Source organism: Buteo buteo, chromosome 4 (assembly GCF_964188355.1).
Source record: "Buteo buteo chromosome 4, bButBut1.hap1.1, whole genome shotgun sequence".
Classification (NCBI taxonomy): Eukaryota; Metazoa; Chordata; class Aves; order Accipitriformes; family Accipitridae; genus Buteo; species Buteo buteo.
The window spans coordinates 54,173,039-54,191,435 of record NC_134174.1 but is presented as its reverse complement, the minus strand read 5'-3'; the positions used below and the strand labels follow the sequence as shown (position 1 = coordinate 54,191,435).

General features: G+C 65.5%; 1 protein-coding gene across 1 annotated transcript; it reads left to right on the top strand.

Annotated features, from left to right (window-relative positions):
* The first annotated feature begins 3,801 nt into the window (after positions 1–3,801).
* On the top strand, positions 3,802–17,629 carry PPRC1 (PPARG related coactivator 1). The gene is made up of 14 exons (XM_075026218.1): positions 3,802–3,948; positions 7,872–8,015; positions 8,145–8,300; positions 8,744–8,860; positions 9,240–12,003; positions 12,410–12,463; positions 12,871–12,931; positions 13,271–13,338; positions 13,502–14,312; positions 15,866–16,051; positions 16,228–16,291; positions 16,541–16,662; positions 16,809–16,960; positions 17,284–17,629. The coding sequence occupies exons 1-14, from the start codon at positions 3,802–3,804 to the stop codon at positions 17,385–17,387; spliced, it is 4,950 nt and encodes a 1,649-aa protein (XP_074882319.1). The 3' UTR covers positions 17,388–17,629.
* The last annotated feature ends 768 nt before the right edge of the window (positions 17,630–18,397 follow it).

Here is an 18,397-nt window from a genome sequence, read left to right as displayed (position 1 = left end):
CCCCATCTCCACATCACCCCCCCCCCCCCCGCTTCCCCGCGTCACCCCGCGGGCGGGTGGGCGCCGCCATGTCAGGCGCCGGCGCCCGCCCCCGCCCCGGGGGTCTCGTCCTCCCGCCCCTGCCGGGTCCTGGGGGAACACGGCCGGGCCGGGCCCGACCCTCCGTCCGGGGGGGGCCGTGGGTCGAGGGCTCCTCAGTCCTGAGGAGGCGCCCGGGCCCTTGGCGCTTCCTCCCCCCCGGGGTCTGCAGCCGTCGGAGGAGGGGACCCCACGCGGGGAGCGCTGCCCCCAAAACACCCGTGGGTGAGGGCTGTCAGGCCACGGGCTGTGTAGCTAGTGTAACCCGTGGGGGCTTGTCCTCCCCGGGGAGGTGGCGGGGGGCTGAGCCTCGGCTGCATGCTCCCTCCGGCCTCGGGGGAGCTCGCTGCCTCTAACCGGGGCCCTGCGGGGGCCTCAGGCTGCGGCTCCCGGCCCAGGCTGCCCTTCCCCCGGGGCGGAGAAAGAACCGGGGAGAAGGTGGAGGGACGAGTGCGGGGGCACCCAGGGGAGCAGACGAACCCACCCGTCCAAGCCCAGAGCCCCACGGCGCGTGGCCAAGATCCGGATCCCGGGGGCAGCCGGTGGCCGTTTCCAGCCGGGGGGGCTGGGGCAACAAGAGGGAGACGCCACGGCTGTTGGGCATGGCCCTGTGCAAGGCTGGTGCTGTTTGGGACCTTGCCAGTCCCCCAGCCGGGGGCACCGTGGTGGCTGCCAGCCCTGGGGGAGGCTGGAGGAGGGTGAGTGGGGGGGAAGGGGCCAGGCAGCCGCAGAGCCGGGGGGCAGGAAGGAAAGAGGGTTTGCAGCAGCGTGTTGCACGGTCAGGGAGGTCGTGGCTGGCGCTTGCCGCACCTTGTGCGGAGGTGGCAGGGGCTGCCAGGCAGGGGAGCTGCTCGGATCCGTGCTGCGCCCTGTGCCGCGCAGGGACGTGACCACATCCCTCCGCCTTCCCAGCACTGAGGCCGGAGAGATGCCAAGGGCAGAAGGAGCAGAGTGCCATCCAGACAGGGTCTCCCTGGGGGCATGAGCCCCACGAGGGATCCTCCTCCGGCCCCACGCAGCTCTGCAGGACCCTGCACGCCTGCTGCAGGGGCAGAGGCTGGCACGGCCCCAGCGTCCCCATCTGCGAGGGCAGGTGCCATCCCTCTGCCGCCCGGCAAAGATGCAGCCCTAGCCCCACGGTGGGAGCAGCATCCCGGGCAGAGCAAGCTGCCCGGGGAGCCTGGGCCCCCTCTCCTTGCTGAAGGGCCGATGCCAGCCCATCTGCTCCTGCCCGGGTGGGACTCGCATTCCTTTTCACTGAGTGTCCTTTAAGCATCACATGGGTTTGAGCTCTCCTTTACAGGCTGTTCCCATTAGCCCCGAGCAAACTGTCCACTCCGAGTCCTGCACAGGCTGAGCCTGGGCGGCACCGGGCAGCATCAGGATGGGCTATTTGCAGGCTGTGCCTGGCCAGGGACGCCATCTCTGCGTGTGGAGGGAGGGCAGCTGCGGAGCTGGGATGCAGTACGTGCGATTTCCTTTCTGCCTGTTGTTTGTTTTTTCTTGTAAACCAGCAGGAGTGCCTGGTGCTGCCCCTGTGCCAGGAGAGCACCCCTGGCGTGGGTCATACTGAGGGAGGGAGGTACCTGCCCTCTGGTCACACCCCAGGGACCCCATGTGCAGGGGATATGGTCCCACGTGCAAGACTCACATCAGGCTAGGCTTGCTCTGTGAGGGGTCGGCCTCGGGATCAGCTCCCTGTGTGAGGAAATGGATGCTGCAGGGTACTGCCACATCCAGGGATAGTGATTAGGCAGGTCACTGCGTGCCCTGGATGTACCCCAGGGAGAGGACACAGAGGGAGAGGAGGGTTCAGAGCAGGAGGAGGAGAGCTGTGGGTCTCCAAGGCCAATGCTGCTCCACATCCCTGTTGGCGGGTCCCTGGGTGCTGGGTCACGGCTACCTTCTCCTTGGGCCAGTGGAGAGACATGGGCTTTTCCAAAGCAACTTGTTCCTTGCTTTAAACATGTTGAGCTCAGGAGAACAAAGTGTCTTTCAGAGGGGCAACCACTCCTGGGTTGTAGATGGAGCCTTGAGCACCTGCCCACGTTTCCCCGCTTCCTCTGCAGTGCTGGGGTGAGCGCTGGCCTGAGGAGCCTGTTGTTAGAACCAACACAACCTCCCGTGCCCGGCACCCCAGGGGTGTGTTCATGTCTCCCCTTAGCAATGTGTGCACAACCCAGCGGGTGCTCTCTGGTGCTCACACGTGGGTCCATGGCCCCGGAGGAAGACTCAGCTGCCAGGCTGCTGCTTGGCCAGCATTTTGGCCAGACAAGGGTGTCCATGAGACGCTTGGAAGGTGCTACAGGCTTGTTGGAGGAGGAGAGGAGAAGCTCCCCTAGGCAAAAGCCTGTTTGTTGCTAGGGAGGAGCAGCCCCTGTGAGGCAGGAGGTGACATGGGGCAAGCAATTGCAGATGAAAGTCCCTTGTGGCAGGGGTGGAAGGAAGGAGAGCAGCAGGATGAGGCTCTGTGTGTCAGACATGCCCCAGCTCAGTGACCAGGCACACAAGGCTGAACAGAGCAGCTCTATCCTGTGGGTCCCCAAGAGAACCTGGCCCGGGCAGGTCTGTGCCCCCAGGGACTGATGGAGAGGCCAGGACAATTAGCCCCCACCAGGTGAATCCTGCACCGCAGAGCTCCTAGCAGCATGTCCACACTGCATTTGTGCTGCTGCGAGCACATTCCTGCACCCTGCGAGACAATCCTGCTGTCTGGGAGGAAGAGCCAGAGGAGGTGACAGGAGCCAGAGAAGGTGACAGCACCCAGAGGGTCTCTGGGCTTACTGAACAGGGAGTGCCAGAACGGAGCCAGGCCAAGAGCCGTGCACACCAGCATCCTCTGCCCCTCCTGTGGGAGCTGGGCTGGACCGCAGCTGTGTCAAATGAGCCGAGTTTGGTTTCCTCCCACCCCTTGCATCCTCCAGGCCATTTTCCACGTGCCAGCTCCGGAGAGCTGCACAAGCCCAAACACAGGGCATTACTTGGAACCCAGTCCCGTCCCACGGCCGTGCCAGGCGGCTCACGGTGCCCATCCTGCCTTTCACCCCCGAGAGGTTTTTTTTTTTTTTTTTCCCAGTCCCCCTCGCCCGCCACGCGAGCGCATCGCCCCCGTCGAAGTTTGGCTCCGTGAAGCACCGTTCGCGCTGCTGCTAAAGCACCTCCCAGCGCCGGGCAGGCCCACGGCCGGGGGACGGCGAGCCGCGGCCCGGCGCTGCTCCTGCAGCGGCTCCCTCCCCGCTCCCCGGGAGCCCGTCGGACAGGCGGAGGGCCCCCGCCAGCCCCCCGGGACGCCGGAGGCCGCCGCGCCCACGTGTGCGGCAGGGCCGGCAGCGGGGCGGGCCCCGCCGGCGCCGCGGGAAAACGCGCGGCCGCCCCGCCCCGCCGGGGCTCTTCCCGCCAGTGACGCCCTGCTCCGCCCCGCCCACCGCGCGGCGCAGGGCGGGGCCGGCCCTCTTCGCCCTCGCCCGCCGCAAAGATGGCGGCGAAGCTCGAGGGCCTGCCCGCCCTCAAGATGGCCGCCCGCCCCCCCCTCGGCGGCCGGGCGTCCCCGCAGGCCGGCGTCCGCCCTTTGGCGCGCCGCCGGCGGCGAAGGGGTGCGCTCCCGGCCTGCCCCGCGCGGGGCGGGGCGCGGCGGCGCGGTGGCCGCCGGGAGCTGTAGTGCGGGGCGGGCGGCGGTCACGTGCCGCGCCCGGCAGTGGCCGCGCTGGGAGCGGAGGCGCCAAGATGGCGGCGCTGCGGGGCGGAGCGGTGCCCGCCGCCGCCGCCGCCGGGACCGGGGTCGGTGGCGCCGCGGCCGGGGCCGCTCCGCGAGGGCTGGCGGGCGGCGGAGCCCCGCGCGAGCCGCCCCTCCGCGCCGGCAGCCCCCTGCAGGTAGGCGGCGGCGGGTACGCGGCGGGCCGCGCCGTGACACGTGGAGGCCGGGGCGGCTCCCGCGGCGGCGGCGGCACCACGTGTGCCGGGAGCGGGCCCGCCGTGCCGGCGGCGGGCGGAGGGCCCTGCGTGGGCCCGGGGGCGTCCCTTCCGTAGGCGGAGTGGGGCGCCCGGTGCTCTCCCGATGGGGCGGGGTGGTGGTGGCACCGGCGCGGGGAGCCCCCGGGGCCGGGGGGGGGGGGAGATCCGCGGCACGGAGCCGGGACCGGCCGGGGCTCTCGGTGCTCCCCCGAGGGAGGTGACGCGCAGCCCCTGGGGCGTGGGAGTCAGGGGGGCGCCGGCCGCGTTCCCCCCCGCGGTCCCTCCATCCCGGCGCCGCCCTCCGCCACTTGCGGCCGCGGGGGGGGGGGGGCGGTTTTGGACACCGACACCCGCCGGTTTCGGTGGCAGGAGCTCCGGCTGGAGGAGGCGGAGTGCCCCGGCCCGCGCCGGGGTGGGGGAGCTTCTCCGAGCTGCACCGGGGGCTTATCCCGGGGGAAGCGTCTCCCGCTCCGGGGCAGGTCTGGGGTGCGGTGCTGCCGGCCGTGCGCAGCGTCCCTGCCACCGCCGGTGTCACCGGTCCTGGTGGGGCCCTGCTCCTGCTGGGCCTGGATGCGGGTGTGCTGCTGGCTGGACGGGACCTGGGGGCACCTGCGCTCTGCAGTCTTTGGGATTTCGGGGAGCCCCACGCTTCTGCCCCTTCCAGGGTGCTCCTGCCTGGGTAGGGGGCTGCCCCGGGGGCTGCCCCGGGGGCTGCGGGGGAGACTCCCCCACCCCGAGCCCAGGCAGGGGAACGCCAAGCCCCTCTCGCCTCTCCCTGATGCAGAGGAAGCGGTCTGCATTTGGAGAAGAGAGGTGCGTTCCTGCCTGACGCTTCCTGAAAGCATCGGCGGAATTTGCGGAGCATCCTCTGCCGGTTCTGCACTGGCTGGTTGGAGCCCCCCCCCCGAATCACCGGGCTCACCCTGTCCGGGTGAGAGCTGCCTCAGCAGCCTGCCTGTGGCCAGCACGGGGAGGATGGCTGCCCTGCGCTTGGGGCGTAGCCCCGGCATGGCACACCAGGCACACGTGTCACGCGTTGCCAGTGTGGCTCGGATGGGCAGCTGCCCACGGAGGCCTTGGTTGTGCCTCCTGGGTACCGCGGCAGCGAGCGCAGCGTCCTCGGCTCCTGTTGGGTGCCGCAGGAGCCGGTGGCCACACTCAAGCCATCTCCATCTCAAGCTGTTGGCTCAAATCCCAGCTCCCTGTGTGCCCGAAGGTCACTCTGGGGCTGCGGGCATCCTCCCTTCTCCCCGGCAGTGCCGGCTGCTTGCAGACGGCATGGCCCGAGTCCAAGACTGTCCTTGAACATCCCTGTGACCAGCGGCGCGTGGCCTCGTCCATGCTGGGCCTAAAGCAAACACGGGGAGCTGGGAGGCCCTGGAGGGTGTCCCCCTGCTGAACTAGGGGGGGCTGGGGTCTCTGACAAGGAGGAGATCGGGCAGGGATGCGGGAGCAGGCTGGGCTGGTTCGTACCTCCGCCCCGACGCACAAGCGGCGAGGGCTGAAGGAGGTGCCCGGCCCCAGGTGGATCAAAGAGAGTCCTGGGGGAATGTAGCCTCGTTCGCCAGTGACTCACGGCTGTGGGACTCCTTGTTGCAAGGTGCTGAGTCAAAGGAGTCGAGGAGGGCTTGGGCGATCGCCTGCCCGCCCGCCCTCCCTCCTGGGCTGCGGGCAGGAGCCGCGGGAAGAGGCCGTTTGAGTGGGAGGATTTTACTTCCCTCCCTCCAAACATCCAGCGCTGGCCACGACTGGAAACCTCTTATTAGACGCTGCCTTTGGGGAGAGCCAGCCCTGTGGCAAGACGTGCAGGGCCATGCCCCCCCCGGGGGCATCCCCCGGCCCCCCCTGCCGTCAGCAGGCAGGGGTGAGCCGGCCCCTGCATCCCTTGGCTGCTGATGCTCCACGAGATCCCTCCCGCTGGCTCCTCTGGTGGCCCGGACGCCTCTGTCTGCCGGTCACCGCTGACTCAGGACTGCACGCCGGCGCTTGGCAGTGCTGGGCGTGTGAGCCTGGATGTGCTTCCCTGCTCCTCCCAGTATCTCCAGGAGGATTGGCCGGGAATCGCTGCGCCGTAGACGGCTGCCAGCGGGGCTCTGCGCCGGGCTCTGACCGGCAGCCAGTGCCGGCCGAGGGAGGGGACTGGAGATGCTGAGCGGTAAAACTGCTCCATAGCCTGGTCTGCACGGCAGGGTGGAGCAGTGTCCCGGTGCGACTGGTGGGTTCTGCTTCCAGGCCGGAGACCCCTGGGAGAGCGTGGCCTGGGCTGCTGACCTGCCTGCTGAGCTCCAAACCGCTGCAGGCTCCTGCTCTTTGGGGCTGCCGTGTCGGCGTGCAGTAACAGGCTGGGGGGAGTTGGGATGGGTGGATGCAGGGCATTGCCGTGGGGTTCCTGGCTTTGATTCCCAGCCTGGTCCTGGGATGCCTGTGCTCCAGGGTCACACGGGGTTCCTGGCTGTGCTGCGGCTGGAGGTGCCTGCTCTGTCTGATGGGGGCAAGCTTCTGAAGAGCCCCAGGGACCCGGGATTTGGGCACGTGGCTTTGGTGCTGCCATATTTTAGGAAAAACCTATTTAGCGAAATGCCTGCTCTCCCGCTGGTGCAGCTCCCCTCTTTCCAGAAGAGGATTTCAAAGTACAGGCAAGTCTTGTACAGGGATGGAGGGCATTTTGTCCTGCATGGGCTCAGGCTTTGTGCAAGCTGCGGTGCCTACGTGAAACACGGGTGAGCCACATCACATGCGCATCCCCCATGGTTTGGCCAGATTCTCCCTGTGCTGCTCCAGGGGAAGGATGGCTCGCTGCCTGCTCCCTGCCAGCTTTGGGAGCAAGGTGTACCCTCCCAGGGCTCCGTCCTTGGTGCCCTTATCTTCCCTGCCTGCATTATCTCTGCCTAAGTCTGTCTGCAAACAAGAATTTGCGTCCTGTCTCGTGCTGGTGACGCCTCCGCTGCTGCTCCGCTCCTGGCAGAGGCTGCGTGGCCAGCAGCTCTGCTCAGCTGGGGGCTGCAGCCATTGCCCTTGCCCGGCATCTTGATTTTGCTGGCTTTTCCTGGCCACCCCGCAGCACTGGGCTGCGTGGCACTGTGGAGCGCAGTGCAAAGACCTTTCCGAAATTATCCGGCATTACCCAAACATCCCTGGAGTTGGCTGGGGGAGGAAAGGACGTGGGGCTGGGAATTTGAAGGAAGAAGAGCAACAAAGCCGGTTTGGTCCTGGATTGCGAGCACAGCCTGTGTCCTCTTGTAGCCTGCAGCAGAGGTGTCGGGGTAGGGCCCCAGCAGTGGCAGCTGGCTGCATCCCTGTTGCTGACTCCTGCACTTTTGTTATGAATTTCGTAATGTTTTGGGGCTTATCTGAAGCGCCGACAGCCAGAGTTGGAGGAGCGCGTGACAGTCCGTGGGGTGGGGGGAGCTTGCCTCTCCCCTCCCCGTTCAGCACAAGTGATGCGTGGTGTTGGGCAGAGCCTGGGGGGAATTGCTGGGGGTTTCTCGATTTGTCTTTCCCAAACACGCAGCTGCGGAGCAAATCGGACTGGAGTTTTTGGTGTGGAGGCATCCCTGGTAATCGGAAGGGTCTCAGGCTGAAAGTGGCATGGGGCTTTGTGCGGTGGGGTGGACTGGCCCAAACCTCTCCCGAAAAGCAAGAGGGAAAGGTCCCCTGTGCTATCTTCTGACCTGCGGCGCAGCCGTCCCGCCTGCCTCCCCTGTGTGTCTGGGGGTGCGGCAGTGAGCTCAGCTGCTGTTTGCAGCACAGGCTTTCGGGAGTCCACGTGCGCTGCGGAGGAGATCAGCGTTGGTAGTGGTGCTTTGCAAAGTGTTTACCTGGCTCCCTTTGCTCCTCGACAGTGCTTTTCCCTCGAGGAGGATGACCTGAACTTAACGTCGCTGGATGCAGAAACCATCTTGGAGGCTGAAGAGATCCTGGGGACGATGCAGAACTATCTCGACTCCTCTGTGATCTCCATCATCGAGGACCTCTCTCTGAGTGAGGTGGGAGCCCACACACATGGGTGTGGGAAGCGGTGGCCAGGCTGGCTCTGGCTGTGGCATGGGTGGGGGTGGCGGCTGGGTCCCGTGGCCATGCCCCACCACCCTCTGAGACTGCCCCTGCCCTTGCAGCAGGGCAAGGCCTGCCTGGATGCACAGAACGAGCTGTCCCTGCTGACTGCCATCACTGAGATCCTGGACAGCACGGACGACGAGACCCTGTCCCCCTTCGACACCATCATGGATGCAGAGCTGCTGACCTCGCCTCGGGAGCGGGAGAATCCCTCGGTGAGTTGTGGGGCAGAGCCAGTCTGACCCCAAAATGGGTGGGAAGATGCTCAGGCAGGGCTCTGCCAGGTCCTGGCACGAGGGTGCCCTGAGGTGGTAGGACCCTGGTTCCCAGTGCCCTGGGATGGTCCCTTTGACCAGCAACGTGAGAGAAGGGCTGAGCCAGCCCTGGACACCCCCGGAGCTCCAGTGTGGGCTTGGGGGGCCATGCCTTTTCCTTGGGTCTTGGTGTAGAGCCAGAGATGTGCCAGAGTCTCTGGGGAGCAGCATGTCCCCCTCTGCTTGACCAACCAGGGCTGCATGTGCTGTGGGTGAGACAGGGTTGAGTTTGCTCCCAGGCTCTGCGGGGTGACATGCGTGGCCGCTGTGGGGCCGGGGGTGGCCTGTCCCCTCCAGCAGTGGAAACCTGCTGCTGCCTCATCCTCTGTCCATCTCCTCTCCAGTTTCAGAAGTTTCTCAGCTTATCCCGTCCGTCACTGGAGTGCGAGAGCTCTGCCCTGGAGCAGCCCAAGGCTCTCAGGCCTCTCGGCAGCAGCAGCAGCATCTCTGTGGTTGGGAAGGTGAGCAGCTGAGCAGGGGAAGCTGAAGGAGCGGTGTCGGGGTGGTGCTGGGGTAAGTGTTTCCCTGCTGCTGCCCCCCGGCCCCTGCCTTCCCACCATCCTCTCCCAGAAGTGATGCTTTTGCAGGGCACCAGTGGCAGTGGGAGCAGGGCCTGCCCAAGCTGGTGGGCACCGTGGGTCTGGGGATGCTGTGGATGCCATCATAGGGGTGGCAAGTTTCCAGCTCTGTTGTGTCTTACTGGGAGGCTCAAACGTGCTCCAGCTTTTTGTCTGCCCAGGGGCTTTGCTGCAGACTGGCAGCAGACCCACAGTTGGCTGTGCCTGGGGGGGCTCTGGTGAAAGCCCACAAGCTGACGCTTGCTCTGGTTCCCCTTCCCAGAACGACACAGACCTGGCTTGGGACTGTGCCGCTCATGGCCTCGAGGACCCGGTGCTGCCAAAGAAGCAAGTCTGCAGCACCCCGAGGGTGGAGAGGAAGGTGGGCCGGCACAGGGCCCGAGAGCAGTCCCTGCCGCAGCGCAGTGATGGGGAGGAAGAGGAGGAGGAGGCTGCCTTGAGCCCAGAGCTAGACAGCAGGACGGAGGCTGGGGAGTTTTGCCTGAGCGGGGCCAGGGCAGCACTGGAGGAGCACGAAGACCCCTGCATCATCAACACGGGCGATGTGTCCCTGAGCGAGTTGGTGAAGTCCATGCATCCTTACTGCCTGCCCACCTTCACTGTGTGCCTGGACCCCGACACCGAGCCCGTGGCTAAGGAGCTCCTGAGCGGTCCCGTCTTGCTGGAAATTGTGCCTGGCGAGGGGGAGAGCGTGGAGATCCCTGTGGTCCTGCAGCCCTTGGCTCCCAGCTTCCCTGACCTGGAGCCCCAGCTCCTGGGAGCAGAGGAGGGTACTGGGGAGTCAGCCCCAGAGGATCGAGAGGAGCTGCCAGGAGCTCCAGCCCAGAAAAATGGGATGGAGGAGGAGGAGAAGGTGGAGAAACTGCCTAAGAAGGAGCCCTCCTGCACTACCCCAGAGAGCACGTCCCCAGCGGAGGTGGCAGCACCCAGCACCTGGAGCCCCGACAGCAGCTCCCGGCGCAGCACGGAGGCCCTGGCAGGCAGCAAACGCGAGGGCTCTGAGAAGGGACGTGGCCGTGAAAGAGCAAGGAAGAGTCGGAAAAAGAAAGCAGAGGAGGACCAAAGCGAGCAGGCCAGGCCAGGCAGGGACTGCGTGGCCCACCGGCTCCGCTCGGCTGGCTCTGGGCAGCCCCCGGGCCAGCCACCCACCAGCCGGCGGCGGGCAGCATGTCCCTCTGTCCAGGTCTCGGACTTCCTGGCGCGGCAGCTGGAGCAAGCCCGGAAGGAGGGGCAGATGGAGCTGCATGCCGAGCGGGTGCCGCGGCCCCGGGGCAGGCCCCGGAGCGTGACGGGGAACTCCCTGCTTGAGAAAGCGCAGCGGGAGCTGCAGAAGCAGCCGGCGCCAGAAACGGTGAACGCGGCCCCAGAAAAGGCTGAGACTGCGGTGCCTTTGGAGAAGACCTCAGCAAGCGTGGAGGAGCGGCCAGCAGCTGCGTGTCCCGGCCCAGTGGACCAGGCTGAGGGTGGGGGTGATGCACAGCCGGCCGCCAGACAGGGTGGCGGGGTCTCGGAGGCTGCCTCTCCACTCCCGGAGCGAGGCGTGGGGCTGGAGCCCCCTCAGAGCCTGGCGGCGGTGGAGCCGAGCGAGGGCCTTCCCAGGGAAGCCAAGCCCAAGGCCCTGAGCCTGCGGGAATACCGAATCCGCATGCTCCACCGCCAGCCCAGCCCGGGTGGCAGGAAGGACAGTGAGAAGCAAGCGGCCAGCAAGTGGCCCAGCATCCCTGAGCCTCCGACAGAGCTAGCGGAGATCCCCTGCCTGGTGTCGGCCGTTCGCCCCACCACCGAGGCGGCCAACGCTCAGAAGAGCCCGGAGAAACCCACCAGCCCTGCTGCTGTCCCTTCTGCTGGCAAAGCTCCCGCTGCTCTGGCTTCAGCTCCAGCACCGGCCATGGCTCCACCACCCCCATCAACACCAATGCCTTTCGTCGCACCAAATGTGCCCCCGGCCACTGGGGTGGCCCCCGCCGGGATGCCACCAGCTTCTGCCGGTGCTTATGCCCTTTACCCACCAGTGCCTTCCTGGCCCTGCTTCAGCCCGCAGCCCATGGGCTGCCATGGTTTGCCCCCGCTGCCCAGTGCCGGCTCCCCCAGTACTTTTCACATGGTGCCTGGCCTCCCGCCTCCGGCCGTGGCCTGGCCCCCGCCGGCCGTGCCGCCCCCGCCTCCGTTTGGCCCCGGCGGCCCCTATGCCCCGGTAGGGTGGGCACCGCCATCGTACTGGCCAGGAATCCCCATGCCGCCTCCGGTGCCTCCCCTGGCGTACGGGGACCCTGGAGCGGCACTACAGGGTGCCGCTTCCTTCCCGGCCGGCGGCCACCCCAGCACGGCCCTCCTGCACGGGCAGCCTTCTGCTGCTCCTGCGCTCAGCTGCCCGGAGCCACCGGCCTTCCCCACCCAGCCGCCCGCTGCCCCGGCCAGCGAGATGGGGGCTGCAGGTGGCTCAGCCAGGCCAGCGACTGGCAGGGTGTCGGACCCCAGGAGGCAGGCACGGCTGGCGGGGGAGACCTCTCTCCCCAAGGCCCCTGCGGCCCCAGCCCCTGTCCAGCCCCTGGCGGTCCCATCGGCTGCCGCTGCCCAGCCCGGCAGGGTCCCTCCTGCAGCGCCAGCCCAGCACACGGCAGCCCCCCAGGCTGCCCCCACCCAGACACCAGAGGAGCCCCAGGCTGCAACTCCTACCCAGCTCCCAAAGGCCCCCCCAGCTGCTACCCCTTGCCTTGCGGAGGTGTCTCCTGCCGCTGGCCCTGTTGGGGAGTCCCCTGGCACCCACTCCATGGAAGAGGCTGCAGGGCCGGGCAAGGGGGCAGCGGAGAAAGCCCTGCTGGAGCCCAAGGCAGCTGCTGGGCAGGAGCTGCCCGGCCAAAAGTCCACCTCCCAGGCTGCAGCACCACCACCAAAAGCAGGTCGAGAGAGCGGCCTGCCCACTAAGGCACCCACCGCACGGCCATGGAGGCACCAGCCGCTCCTCAGCCCGGTGCAGCCCAGTGACAGCAGCAAAGACATCGTGCAAGCCTTCATCAGCGAGATCGGTGAGTGGGAGGGCTGAGCGTCGCCAGGCTGAGTGTTGCCAGCTGGCAAGGCTGTGGTGCTGCCAGCAGCCCAGGTAGCGGGACCGGTTCCTGGCACTTCTGGGGGTGAGGGTGGCAAAGCTGCGCCTGTGGGCTTGCAGTCTCTTCCCAGCACTCTGCCAGGAGGTTGCCTCCAGTGCATGGTCTGGGCTGGCTGTGCCCAAACTGGCCCCTCCTGAGGCTGCAGAGCTGGGTGCTCCTGTCCCCACTGCGGGAGAGATGGAGCTGCTGCAGGCTCTGCTGCTGCTTCTCCTTCCCAGCACTCGCCCTGTCACCTGGGGAGGCTGATGCAGGGGGAGGATGGGGCTGGGGTGCATCCTTGAGGGTTTTGACTGACCTGGCTTGCTGTGCTCTCTCCCTGGCCCAGGGATCGAAGCCACTGACCTGTCCAGCCTGCTAGAGCAGTTCGAGAAGTCTGAAGGTGCGGATGCAGCGTGCTGTCCCCCGCGGGGCTCCCTCCGTGCCACACCAGCCTCCCTGGGCTGCCTGTGCTCCCTGTGGTGGGGTGGGAGCTGGGGGGTCGGGATGCTGCTGCCTGCAGGCTGGTGTTACCCGGCCTGGGTGCCTTGTCCCGGGGCTGTCTCTGCCCCCATCTCCTTCTTGGCCTGTGAAAGCGGCCGGGGGTCCCCAGGGCAGCTGAGGGGGTGGTGAAGAGCCTGGGAAGGAAAGCGAATGTGCAGCTCCTCTGCTGGGAGCTGGGTTTGGGATGCTGTGAAACCTCTCCCTGGCTGTCCTGGGGGTAGTCTGTCCCCACCCTGTACACAGGGTCTGTCCCTTGCCCTCCAGCCCCAGCCTCTCACCACCCTCACCCACCCACTCTCTTTTCAGCCAAGAAGGAGGAGACTCCCGTGCAACCCCCTGTGGACAGGCGGCCAGCGGGGAGCTCCGGGTGAGTACCAAGACCTTTGCAGCTGGTGCCCCAGCAGGAGCCTGGTAGAGGGCTGAGCCCAGCTCTCAGTCCTGGCAGGGTCTGAACTGCACTGGGGACTGTGTCCACCGGCCCAGGAGGGGCTGAGCTCCTCACTGGACCAGGGGCCAGAGCTGGCACTGAGGGGGAAAAACTGGGGGAAGCAGTGACTGGGCTGTACAAGTTCTGTCCTTGCAGCTCTCTCAGACCCTCTGTCCCCCCAGCCCGGCTGGTAGGGCAGCTCGGGTGGGTGCCCCAGGCGTGAGGACTGGGGCTGGGCTTTGGCTGCTGCATTTGACAAAGCTCCTTTCCCCTTCTCAGGCCTGAGACCCAGCAGGACAGGAAGCCCCCGGATGGCCTGCAGGCCTCTGAGCTGGCCAACGTGGCAGGTAATGCCCGGGGCGAGGTGGGGGAGCCCGCCGTGTCCTGGCAGGGGCTGTCGTGGGGCTGGGGGACACCCTGGAGCTTGAGGGGAGCTGGGCCGGGAGGGAGCCCCAGCCGGGTGGGTTGCAGCAAGGGGCTGCTCTTGAAAGCCCTCCGGTGCTCTCGCAGGCCTCACCCCCCCAGCGACGCCCCCCCACCAGCTCTGGAAGCCATTGCCTGCTGTCTCGCTACTGGCCAAGGCCAAGTCACCAGGGTCCGCGCCCCAGGACGGGCCCCAGAAGACAGCCAAGCTGATGAAAGCCAAGCCGCTGCCCCCAGGCAAGCTCCAGGGGAAGAGCCTGGCTCCGGCCCCCGCTGGCTCAGGCCCCAGCCACGTCTGCTCAGGAGACCACGACTACTGCATCCCGGGTGCGGGTGCGGCGCGGCAGGAGAGCAACAGCAGCACTGGCACGCAGCCCCCTGCCGAGGGTGGCTCCCGCTGGAATGTCAAACACCACCGGGACATCACTATCAAACCCATCTCCTCCTTAACCAAACGGACGCTGGACCAGGCCAAGCCCACCCCGCCAGCCCCCACCACCACCGTGGGGCCCAGCCAGGAGCCCCTGGGGACGGCCTGCCTAGCCCCCCTGGATTATCGGACTAGCGTCCCCAGCAAGGCCACCGCTGAGTGCAGCAGCCCCCCCACCTCGGTGCTCCTGTCTCCAGCTGCATCCCCCTGCCGGGACCAGGAGGTGCGGACTCCCAGCACCCAGCCCAGCCGTGCTGCTGCCAAGAGGTCCCTGCGCTGCTATCGGAGACCCCGAGACTCGCCCAGCCCCTCTGCTGGCAGCTGGAGGGCTGGCCGGAGCCGTGCTAGCCGCTCTTTCAGCTCCAGTTCGGATGGAGCTAGCGAGTCCTCATCTTCATCTTCATCCTCATCCTCCCGATCACGGTCACGGTCACGGTCGTTCTCCCCACCACCCAAGCGGTGGCGAAGGTAAGCAGTGGCGCGTCTGTCTGCTTGCTCTTTGGGCAATTGTCTGGTGGCCAGTCTTTTGTGAGCGTGCCCAGACTTCTCTTTATGGACCTACTTGATGGCTGTGTTTGATCTTTCTGTCCTTGTGGTCTTTCTGAAGTGGTGCCTGGCTCGCAGAGACTGGGGGAGCTGCTGCGACACCCTGCCAGTGGGTGTCTGGCTGAACCCCACATCTGGGCAGGTGTGCCTGCAAAACCACCACTGAGCTAGGCTTCCTTACTCCTCCTGGAACACCATGGTACGAGTCCTTGGGTGCACCTTGCCTTTTAGATGCTTTTTCTGGGGTGTTCTTGCAGGTGTTGGTGTTTGCGCTGTGGGGCTGGTGTAGCCCCAGGTGTAGAAATGAGAGGAGCCACAATGGAGCCCTCCAGGGAGCTGCTGGAGGCAGGCAAAGAAAAACCCATCTGGCTTGGCTGCCTCAGGGGCTCCCTGTGCTCCTTTTGGAGGTGGCTGCACAGGAAAGTGGGGTGGCTTGGTCTTTGCGGAATGTGTTTCTTTTGGAGTCCTTGTATATCTGAGTGATGCACAGCCTGTCCCAGCTGCAGTGGGAGGCACTGGAGCTGGTGAGGGATCCCTTGTCTGCCCTTCTCTGAGTGTTCAGCCAGTTCTGGAGACATCCCAGATCACTGGGTGAGAAGGGCTTGTCCAACCAAGGCCCCTCCATCAGTGGCCAATAGGTGGAGGCTGGAGCTGGAAAGGGCACATATATAGTGCCATGTCCTGGGGATGTGCAGCCCAGGGACTTGTCCTGTCTGGCTTGGCTTTCCAGCAAATGCAGCTGGCCCTGTGCTGGGAAATGTCCCCACGGACTGTGCCATCCTGACCTGCCGTCCTCCAGGAGAATATGTGGCAGTACCAGGCAGCACACCATGCTTGGGGCCTGTGTTTGCCTATGGCGGGGACCACCTGTGGGCAGCATGTTTAGTGAGGGACGCTGCTGCTGTCTGGAGGCAGCACAGCTTGATCCCGGAGGGGTTTCAGTCCAGCTGCCCTCAAGCTTTGCCTGGCCCTGCCAGAGAAGCTCTTGTTGGCAGGAGGCTGTGGGCACAGCAGCCCAGCCCTGTCCCAGTGCATGCCACGGCCCTCAGCATGATTGGAGGCATGGGTGGTCTCCATTCGCATGGCTGTTGATGTGATGGCTCCATCATCATCCTGTGCACCGTGTGGGGCTCAGCACTGCAGCCCCGGCCCCTTCTGGGCCCTTGCCCAGTCGCAGCCATATTCTGCATGGTTCTGCCATGGCTATTTCTTGCTCTTCAGAGGCTGTGCCTGTGAGCCTGCTCCCTTTTCACTGCGGTGTTTGGAGCCAAGTGGAGCAACATCTCTGTAATGTCATTACTGTCCCGGCAAACTTGGGCAGAGGTTTCCATAGCCCAGCTCAGTCTGGGGATGGGTCCTGTCCGAGTCGGGTGCTGGGGACCTTGGGGAGGATGGAGGTCTTTTTCTTCTCTGGAGCCTCGTGGTGCTGGGCATGGGGAGAGCTCGGCACTGAGCTGTGTCTATCCTTCCCCCAGGTACCGCTCAAGATGTTCCCACAGCTCCTCTTCCCACTCCAGCTGTGGGTCATGTGGCAGGTCCCGGGACAGGTCCTCATCCTCATCATCAACATCCTCCTACTCATCCAGGTCCACATCCTGCAGCCAGTCTCGCTCTCGCTCCCACTCCCCCTCACCCTGCAGGAGGAGTAACAGGCGGAGAAGGTGAGCGTGGCCACCCTGCAGGGGTGTGAGCTTCCCCCAACCCATCTCTCAGCCTCCCATGTCCCACCTGGGCAGGGGTGGACCCCCTCCTTCAGTATCTCCCTTGTGTCTGGAATCACTCTCTTCTGGCACCCCCATGACCCTGTAGCTCACGTGTCTGGTTTCTGCCTTGCCAGATACAGTTACGATGCACAGGACCACTACCAAAGGCAGAGGATCCTCCAGAAGGAACGTGCAATAGTGAGTGCTGGAGGGCTGGGAAGTGAGGGCTGGAGATTTGGGGGCCCCCAGCCCCTCCATCACTTCAGAAAGCTGTGGGGTTGCAGCCTTGCAGGCAGCATTGCTGGGACGCTCTGGCCAGGGCATGGTGTGATGGGTGGCGATGCAGGGAGGGTGCTCTGCGTGAGAGGTCCTGCTCACTGGGAGGGCCCGGGGACGCCAAGTCCCCCCCCATTCCCATCTCATGGGACGGTGCATCCCTCCTCGCAGGAGGAGCGACGAGTTGTGTTTATTGGCAAGATACCCAGCAGGATGACGCGGTCAGAGCTGCGACACCGCTTCTCTGTGTTTGGGGACATTGAGGAGTGCACCCTACACTTCCGCTCCGACGGGTAAGAGCTGTGGGGACGTGGGGCAGCCCTTTCCCAGGAATGGCTCCTCTTGGCCCTTTTCCCATTCGTCAAGGGGATGGCACAGACCACGGGGGAACAAACATACTGCATTGCTGCTGATCTCCTTCCTTCTTCTTCGGCTTCAGGGACAACTATGGCTTTGTCACCTATCGCTATGCCGAGGAAGCCTTTGCTGCCATCGAGAGTGGGCACAAGCTGCGGCGCCCGGATGAGCAGCCCTTCGACCTGTGCTTCGGTGGCCGCCGGCAATTCTGCAGGAGGAACTATGCTGACTTGGGTGAGTTGCTCAGCCCCCAAGTTGGGGGGTGGCACCCTGTGTCCTCTCTCCTTCCCAGCTGTGTAGGAGTCCCCATCCTTGGGGTCAGTCAGGCTTGGCCGGCCAGAGCCATGTCCAGGGATAATCCTGCCCTGAGGGGAGGTTGGATGGGGTCTCCCCAGCCCTCCAGCACTGTGATGGAGACCGGGTCCAGTCCTCCATCAGCCCAACTCTGGGTCTAGAGGTTGGCACGTGAAGTGAGATGGGAAGGAGTTGCCGTGGGGATGGCTGGAACTGTGCCAGCGTCTCCATGGCTCAAGGCAGCCTCTCCCCATGTTTTCCAGATTCAAACAGGGAGGATTTTGACCCGGCCCCCGTCAAGAGCAAGTTTGACTCCCTGGACTTCGACACGCTGCTGCGGCAGGCACAGCGCAGCCTGCAGAGGTAGCGGCAGGCGAGGCGGAGCGCCCGCCCCAACTTTTATACTCAAATACAAAAGACAAAAAAAGTATGGAGAGAGAGAGAGAGAGAGATGGGGTTTTTAAGAAAAAGAAAAAGGAAAAAAAGAAATTTGTTTTATAACCAATATTTAAGGAGGACGGGTCATTTGCCTTTGACCGGAGGGGCCCTGGCGAGTGGCAGCCCCAGGCTTGCCCCAGCCATGTAATAAATGTGGATGCCCAAACAGCAGTGCTGCCTCGTCTCCTCCTTCACGTGGGCCATTCCCAGGCGTGGGCTCGTGCTGTGCCCCCTCAGGACCCCGGGGCCTCTGTGCTAGGGTCTGGCCCCATGAGAAGTAGCACAGGTCAGGGACTGGGTGCAGGAGTGGGGTGTCTGGGGAAAGTGGGGCAGGACTGGGGTCACCAAGCCACTCTGAGGGCTCTGTGGCAGCTCCCAAATGGCCTGGCACGGGGTGAGTGCCTCTCTGAGGACAGGCAGCGCAGGCCCCTCCGGCTGCCTCTTGGGCTCTGCTGGAGTGAGGACTCAGCACCCCAGCCCTGAGGCACCCGGCTGGGCTTTGAAGCCACCTGCACCTCCCGTGATGGCCACGGAGGGGCAGTGCAAGATCCTCCTCCACTGCTGCTCCCCGCTGTGGGGTGGGGTACAAGGGGCTCAAGCCCTTGGCAGGAGCACGGGCAGGGGTCTGCCCGCTCTGAGGGCAGCGTGTGCAACTATGATGTCTGCCTGTCCCCTTCGAGCCCGCTCGTTGGTTTTGCTCCAGCTCGCCAGGAGAGGGGTGTCTGACATCTCATCTCTGGGTGTCCCCTGAGGGAGGGGTGTTGGCGTGATTGCAGAGAGGTTACAGGCATCCACAGTGGGCAGCACAGGATGGTGCTTGGCAGAGGAAAGATGGACAGTGACAGGGAGGGAGGGGATGCAGATGCCTGTCCAGGCCCCCCCACTGTGTTGCAGGTCGCAGAGGAGAAGGGCGATCCCAGGCAGCCCCCAAGGGAGCAT

What these genes read in the sequence shown, in the direction of transcription:
- PPRC1 (XM_075026218.1), top strand. Translation starts at nt 3,802, where the DNA reads ATGGCGGCGCTGCGGGGCGGAGCGGTGCCCGCCGCCGCCGCCGCCGGG. An exon ending in GGGAGCGGGAGAATCCCTCG is followed by an intron (nt 8,301 to 8,743) that starts GTGAGTTGTGGG and finishes TCTCCTCTCCAG; the next exon opens with TTTCAGAAGTTTCTCAGCTT. An exon ending in CCACCCAAGCGGTGGCGAAG is followed by an intron (nt 14,313 to 15,865) that starts GTAAGCAGTGGC and finishes TCCTTCCCCCAG; the next exon opens with GTACCGCTCAAGATGTTCCC.